General features: G+C 35.2%; 1 protein-coding gene across 1 annotated transcript; it reads left to right on the top strand.

Annotated features, from left to right (window-relative positions):
• Positions 1-323: 323 nt before the first annotated feature.
• LOC129757469 (sugar transporter SWEET1-like) lies at positions 324-8,119 on the top strand. Its single transcript, XM_055754701.1, has 4 exons — positions 324-704; positions 833-1,118; positions 7,639-7,758; positions 7,818-8,119. The coding sequence occupies exons 1-4, from the start codon at positions 535-537 to the stop codon at positions 7,908-7,910; spliced, it is 669 nt and encodes a 222-aa protein (XP_055610676.1). The 5' UTR covers positions 324-534; the 3' UTR covers positions 7,911-8,119.
• Positions 8,120-8,377: the final 258 nt, after the last annotated feature.

Below are 8,377 nucleotides of genomic sequence, written 5' to 3'. Positions count from 1 at the left end.
GTTGAAAACAGGCGAACAGTTTTTGTTTTTCAAACAATCAGTTCTGTGGAAGTAACATACTTGTCTACATACATAAGTCGGAGGCATAACATACCGCTTCTAACGAACGACGACGTCATCGTTTCTCCACGACAAAGTACACGGAACCTAAATGATTTCAATCAAGTTGCGATAACGTTGAATCGAAACTCGCAAGTCACGGGAGCGGCGGCGGCGCGACTCAATTCAACGCGCAACGCAACGCAATCGCCGCTACCGGTCCATTGATTCCCTCCTAACTGTTTCGTCCATCTCGGAGCTTAGTATTATTCAGTCAGTGCTCGCGTATGCTGTAACGGAGTAGTTTGACTCTCTGTAGCTAATTCAGTAGATCCGCGAAACTTGTTCCGCGATCTTCTCTCGCGCGCGCTTAGCTCCCGGTGTGTGGCGGCAACTCAAGGTCACTCTCATTGACCGGTGTGTGATCTACGTTTGTTTCGGTTTATTTGGGCGTAATTCATAAGAATCGGACGTTGGTGAAACAAGTCAGAAGCCATGGAAGCGATTTCGCAGGCTCTACAGCCTCACAAAGAATTCGTAGGAAATTTGGCCGCTTTGGTCACAATCCTTCAGATGTTCAGCGGATGTTTTGTGTGTAACGATATCCGCAAGAAGGGCAGCTCCGATGGATTCTCCCCGATGCCATTTATCGGCGGCTGTGGCCTGTAAGAATCCGTCCCATTCTCTTATCAGCAGCATGATTGACGGTTTTTTTTTCGTTCTCGGTTTCCACACTCTGATAACACACACCTGTGCTGTGACGATTGTTTCTAATATCTTCCCCACACCGCAGGTCAGTGCTGTTCCTGCAACATGCCCTGCTCATGAATGATCCGGCCATGATTCAGGCCAATGTGGTTGGTATGGGCATCAGCGTCATCTACACGGTGTTTTTCTTCTTTTACACGCCTCGAGCCAGTCAGGGTGATTTCTGGAAGGCGATCGGAATGTCCGGAGCCCTGACGGCAGCCCTGCTGGTCTATGCCAAGTATGAGGATCCGGCCCTCGTTGAGGATCGATTCGGGTTGATTGTAACGGTGCTGCTGTTGATGCTGATTGCGCAACCTCTGTTTGGATTGGTAGGTTTCGACTTTGAAACGTTAAAGTCGTAACACATTAAGGACTTGAAGAAATCTTTGACGAGAAACATCGATATTTAGCAGTTTATATCTCAGAAACTGCTGGACAAAATTTAACAAATTTAGCATATTTTCGTTACAGCAAATGTTATGTTCAATTCTGTCGAATAAGGTTTGACAATTGAATCTAGTCCATTCGAATTATGCTTCAAAGTGTAGCACATTGTTGGCAAGAGAAAAAATTGGATATCGCGTATTTGGTCCGCAATGTATTAAGACAAGTATTACATTCATTTGAGATATTTTTTTTTGTTCAATATTCATAGAACAAATATCTAAAAGGTTTTAAAAGATGCAGTAACATGAAAATTTGTAACGAATTGCACCTCATAATGAAATTCATTAGTAAGAATCTTTAACCCCAACAACCCAACGTTCATAAGAACCCTGGTGATTCAGAGCATCTTCTTCACTTTGTATGAATTAAGAATGATGATGAAAATGGAAACAATAATTCCCCTAGCTTTCAATCAAGAATCACCAGCGATTTTTTTTACTTCCGTCGATGTATGGCAAACAATTAAATTAAACTAAGTTTTTAATGGATAAAATTACAAAATATGTACCGTCAACTGGGACATCAAATTGACGTAGTCAGAAAAAATATTCGTTTCACCAGTTATTTTTAAATTTCCAAAAACATGCGATTTTCACCCTACTAAGGAAAAGGGGTAAGTTGCAACAAACTTTCTTCTAAAAGAAAAATCAAATAAAAACGTTTGAAAATTTATAGTTTTTAATAAATTTGTGATGTTATTACGCATAAAGCACTCATTGCAGTAATTTTTGGTTTTGTTCCAATAAAATTTTATATTTTTTTTTCTTCCAAAAATGTGTTTAAAGAAAACGTGTAAGGGTGCTGCATACATTTAGGGGTAAAAAATACTATAAAAAGTAGAGTGTCAATTTCCCGACCATTTTAGAGTTCCCGGGGATCGGGAAATCTGTCAATCCTTTTTCCGGGAATTCGCGGGATTTCGGGAAAAATTAAAAATGCAGATAATAACACTCTACTGCATATAAAACCTTATCTATATGGTATTTACAGGGCTGTAGAAAGAAGCGGCTCATGGGGGGTTTTTGGTGAAATTTTTTTTCTATAACGTTGAGTTTTTTACATTTAAAGTCGGTGAACGGTTTTTAATGGAATTTTAAAAAATAAAAAAGAGATTTGAAGGTTTCATTTTTAAGAAAAGTTTTTGATTTTACCTACTTAAATAAGCAAGTAATAAGCTAATAAGTTTTATTAGCTTTTATAAGTTTTTTATTAGTTTTATTGAAAACAAGATTAAAATTTAAGATTTTAGTATGAAACTTTACCATTTTTTCATGAATCCAATAAAATATATTTCCAGCTGAATTTTCACTAGAAGAATAAGTATAAGTTCTTTCACCAACCAAAATTTGTATTTAATCACCTGGATATATATTTTTTTTAATGAAATCTAGATTTTTTCAAGAACTTCGTCTTCAAAATGAATCCAAACTTTATTTTGTGTTTTATCATTACTATTTCATTATATTATTTGTATTTTTATTTGGGATTTCTTTTGGTTTGTGGTTCAAAACTGACTCTGAATGAGTATAACATTCAAATTTTAAATCAAAGAAATCAAAAATATGAAAATACGAACTCCTGCTTTTTGAGTCCTTAATAAAGTTTTAACATTGATATTGTAATCTTTATTATAAAACTTAATTCAAAGGTGAATCTGAATCTGAGTTTTTTTTTTTATTCCGTGTCTGAATCCTGCCTTTAAAATTAAAGTTGAAATCTGAGTTTCGAATCTGAAAACGGCTTAGAATACTTCAACGCTATCCTCTAGGTCCCGGTCGGCAGCAATCTGAATTCTTTCTTCAGTTATTTATACGAAATTCAACACTGTATCAATTCTGGATCACCATTAAGAAGCTTTCTCAAGTTCCGATTCTGTATAAGAGTTAAAAATAAAGTAATATAAATTCAAATCTTTATTACTGTTTATAATATCAAGTATTTTCCTGCATATTCCAAAACGATGTGTTTAGAATATGAAAAATGCAACAAGTTTAAGTTTGAAAACCAAAACTAAGATTCGAATCATGATTTTGCGTCAATGATGAAAAACTGATACACAAGAATAATAAACTGATACAGAATTCGAAATCTTATCACAGACATCGGATTTCAATGTTAAAAAGCAGTTCTAAAACCGAAAAATAAAAAGTAATTCTGAACTAAGCTTTTCAAATATTTTTCGGTGAGTATTCGTGTCTATTTTCCTAGCTATCCGCAGATATCAAAATTATTCAGCTAAAATTATGAAGAAAAATACATGAAAAATTGTTTATTTTTTTAGAAACACTTCAGTGAATTTGAAATCATATTTTAAGCTTCCAAAAATCGTTAATGTTAATTTGCTCATTTGCTCAAAAAATTTGTAAGCAAAACACATAAATCGAATGACTCAATTAAAATTTTTTGTTTGCTTTTGCAAATAAAGTGGAACAATCCGGGCGAAATCTAATCAATCTGACAAGCCTTATTTTATTGAGATTCAATATTTGGAACAAAATTTCTATCAAAAAGTAAGGAAATTTTCGAAAAATTGATGTATAATTGTTGACCAGGGAAGAGATTTCAAGATTATTATTTTAGTTCTGAGTCGAGATTGTTATTTTCGATTCAAGAGTATTGAATCACTTGTCGCTCATCTAAATTTGATTAAAAATTTGAAATTTTGAGTTTAGAAAAGAAAATTTCAATTGACATTTTTGGATCCTCATGGAGGGTGTGTAATTTTAGTTAAAAGTATTACAAAACACTTCAAACTTTTTCAATGCAAAATTCAATTAGCAGTCATAAAACCCAAAGCCCAAATACTAAGTACTTTAACCGACAAACTTTTCTGATTCTTGCCTCAAAATTTTTAAATAATTGAGAAAGATTTTTCACTATCGATAGCAGTATGTAAGCTAGACTCAGGTTATTCATGAAATCTTGTAAATTTTACGATATCTATCCTTTTGTTTTAAAATATGCCATTTCTTTGTCGATGATTTTGCTATTGTCAGTTTGCGAAACGGAAGTTCAGAATGATGAGTGATGCAAAATAGAATATTCAGATTTTTTTCGTAGTCTTTTTCTGAATCATTTTACCAATTATATAGGCCGTGAAATTTTTAATATAATAAAGTACTTTTTATTGGCTTCGGGAATTCCCGGGATATCGTAGCAATTTCCTAGTTTCGGAAATTCCCATTTAATTTTTTAATCCCGGGAAATCTCGGTCGGGAAATCCCGGGTAGGACACCTTAATGAAAAGTTCTTCTAGTTGAAATCATAAAAATAACTGGTTGAATGGATTAAATTTTGAAAATTAATAAAGGCTTGATGCTTATCAATCATATTCCAGCATATGGAAACGAGATTTGATTTGCATTTTGATGCTATTTAGCCCACACACTGGTAACTGAATTATAAAAATATTTATTTGAAATTTTTTGGGGATTTTCGAATTACTCCAAATGATTTTTGTGGAGTTACTTAGAGTATTAAGAGTGTTATTATCTACATACATACGTACTAAGAGTGTTAAGTTTGAATTTCTGACCATTCATTTAGTATATAAACATTCCTGAAATTTGAGCAACGTAACGATTTTTTTCTGAAGAGTTGTCACTAATTTGCTTTCCTCATGATAAAATCAAACGAGCAAATGACTATTAAATTGTTTTTCCTTCAGTTACAAAATTACAACCCTAAATCGAAAGAGGAATTTAGTGTATTATAACTATTGCGTTCATTTGGTTTTCAGAGCCACAGAGAAATAACAAGCACCTATTCATAAATGCTCTAATTTCTTGCTAAAAATGTACAATAATATTAGAACTTTCTTTCAGTTTATTTTTCTTGTATTGTGAAATACAGGAGTCTTGAAAAAAAAACTAAACCGAAATGAACCTCACATATTTTTTAAATAAAAACTGAAAAAAATTACGGATTGCTGTAACTTTGATTCGATGCCCAGCTGGATGAGATTTGAAAATTTGAATTTAAATTCGGGAAACCTCAAGTCGGTGGATCCAGAATTTCGATTACTAATTTTTAATCTAAAATATGTTCTCAGGGTTGATTCTTTGATAAAAGTTATCAAATTCAAAAGAAAATCATAATTTTGAAGCTAAATTGAATGTCAAGACGGCGATTGATTTAGGGGGCCCGTAAACTGTTTACAGCTTCGATTTCGACCATCGAAAATCACCAGGGGGAGTAAAAGAAATCTTGAATATTGATACTTTTTGGTCCAGATCACTTAAAAATTCCAAAAACATAGAGATTATGTTTTTTATAAAATATTTTGACCAAAAACCGACTTTTTGAAACGTTTCCGAAAAAATTGGTGGAATTCTAAAAAAATTGGCATTGAAAATCATCACAACTCACTCCAAACCTCACTGTTACTCGTTGAATGATTATGAGGCAGCATTGGATTAATTTTTTTTACTAGGGTGTTCCTTAATCTGCATCCACTCTTGAGTGTTAATGTGAAACTATTGGACGTTTGGCGGCTCGTAACTTTATGCGGGTGCATTGAAATAAAATTTCTGAGACCCCCCCCCCCCCCCCCCCAAGATTCATAGGGATTAAATGTTTAATTAAATTGTGCATCATTGGGCTGGAACAAATATCAATTTCTTCTTATAATTATACTGGTTGAGCGTCGATGTCTATCGGAACTCATACTTTCATACGTCAGGCTGTCTCCTGTAGTAGAATGTGAGACTATAGGCCAGCAACTCCCGGATAATTTTAGCTCAGTCGCAGAAGACCCTTTGACTAATCTCAGGGTCGGCCTACGGCTGGGTAATCGGAGGGGAACGCGGATAAAAACTAAGGGAACAAACTGTGGGTTTTCTACAATCAAAAACAATCAACAAATTAAAACTTTGGACGGAAAAATTACTTTTATTTAAAACACGAGAAAAACTACTATCTAACTTTGGTTTTGCAATTTTAAGCTTTATTAAGCACGCTACTGTGTGGTGTGTTTGTGTAGGGTGTGGGTTGGACGGTGGTCGATGACCGTTGCGGTACGTACCGGATGCTCGATGACTTCGTTGGTGAGCGCTCACAGGTTACCTTTACCGGGGTGTTGGTTCGACAATGGCGGATTGTTGATGGCGGATCAGGAACGGGAACTTGTGTCCTGATGTGGTTGCCAAAATGGTGGCAGTTCGTCTGGCGTTGACGAACGGATTGAATACGGCGTCTTCCTTCTTTGACGGGGATCAGCGGACCACGGCAAGGCCGTATTGGCCGCGCTGAGAAGGGCTCTCCTTGGGAATTAGAGACTTCGAGAATTTCTCGAAGTCCCGAGAGATAGGCCTCCTTTACGATTATGGTTCTTACCTGAACCAGAGGCCGAAGTCTTTTACGGTAAGACGTAGACTACCGTCAGGTAATCTAGGCCGAATCGTACGACGGGATTCCTCAACACAAAAAGGGATGGCACAAGAACAAAACACACTGGTTTTCCAAATTTCTTGGCTGTTGGGGAACACACCTGACTCGCACGACCGCCGGAAGAAAAAAGCCCAGAGTCAAAGACCCTTTTTGGCGCGATACTTCATTCCTTTCCTCCACCTTCTCCATTCTAAATACTTTAGGCCAGTTATTGCACCTTGCATGCAACCTGCATGCATTCGACCTTGCAACCAGTCTTGGCTGCAGACTTGTTGACGAAGATACCACACGCCCAACTTAAAACTAACAATAACTGTATTTGTTAAAACCTATCTTCTAAACATTTATTTAAAATTTCCCTAATCCTAACTAAATTAACAAATAGAAAAAACAACAGTTCGAAACAACAATTAAAACAAAATGGAAAAATTACCTAAGGACTTTGTAACGACGGTTACAAATGTTAATACATGGGCCCCGGAGAGGCGCAAGATGTGGGTTCAAGTCCTACCGGGAGACAAGGCGAATTTTTTTTCGCATGTTTTTCAACATTAATTTTCATCTTGTCTAGTCCCTGAAATTTCAACTTACACAGTTGGGTTCATTTCTCTACATATAATCAAAGATCCGAAAGATTTCAAGACCAAAAGTTGGAAGTTGGAAGTTATTTCAGCTTTTATATTCTTCATTTTATTGAATTTTTCGATAAAAAAAATGACGTGATTTATAGGTTTTGGGGAATGATATAGTATGAAATTTGGTAGCATACAAGCTTCCGTACAATTTATACCAATTTATTTGTTTTTCGCACTATTTTTTTTTTAAATCTATTCCTCCGTTTCCTTTTTTTAAGCCTGTGACATTACATCGATAACGAAAAAACAAAAATAATCTTAAATGAAAATGAAAGCAGTTGAACTTTGATTAAAATTGGAGACATGTTGTTCCAATGAAATAATTCAATTAAAAAAAGCAACAATATCTTGACTCTAAAATATTCCTTCCTTTTTTCAGCCGGAAATCATTCGAAAACAGAGCACCGAGGGTCTCCCCTTTGCGATGATCCTGTCCGGTACCGTCGTCGGTTTCATGTGGCTACTGTACGGAGTGATTCTGAACAACACTTTTGTGATAGTAAGTTTCTTAGTCCAAATTAAGCTATTCATCCTAAAGTTCTTTTTTATTCTTTTAAGCTTCAAAACCTGGTCGCTGTCGTGCTGAGTGCCATCCAGCTGGCACTATTCGTGATATATCCCTCGAAGCCGGCCAAGAAGAAGGCACCTTAATTTGTCATCGCCGAGCATTTTCTTTCCCCCTTTTAGTTATAGTGTTTAGCACGAATTTATTATGTTCAACATATGTGGATAACACATCACTCGAGGCACAAGCACTGCGATCCAAGATCGAAATAAAAAAAATTGGCAACAAAGTCACATTCATACGTTGAACGTACCAGTATTGGATTTGATGAACAATAAAAAGTTAACTTTTTCAATCGTTTCTATGTAAGTAGGTATAATATCACTGATTGAAAACATAAGAGCAAGTTCACTGGTGTTGGGAAAAAGTGGTAGAAATTTGGACACTTGTGACACATATCGAAAACTTTACAATGCAAAAACATTTTCAAGATCCTCAATTCAGTTTGGTCTTCAATTTTTTTTTTTTACAACACGTGTTCTTATTTCTTGATAAGAAAGATCTTTAAATTACATTTAGAAAAATAAAAAAATCTTAAAATGAAAAAAGAGAG

The sequence above is a fragment of the Uranotaenia lowii genome, chromosome 3 (assembly GCF_029784155.1).
Source record: "Uranotaenia lowii strain MFRU-FL chromosome 3, ASM2978415v1, whole genome shotgun sequence".
Taxonomy (NCBI): Eukaryota; Metazoa; Arthropoda; class Insecta; order Diptera; family Culicidae; genus Uranotaenia; species Uranotaenia lowii.
Note: the sequence above shows the minus strand (reverse complement) of the source record. Positions and strands in the feature narration are given on the sequence as shown.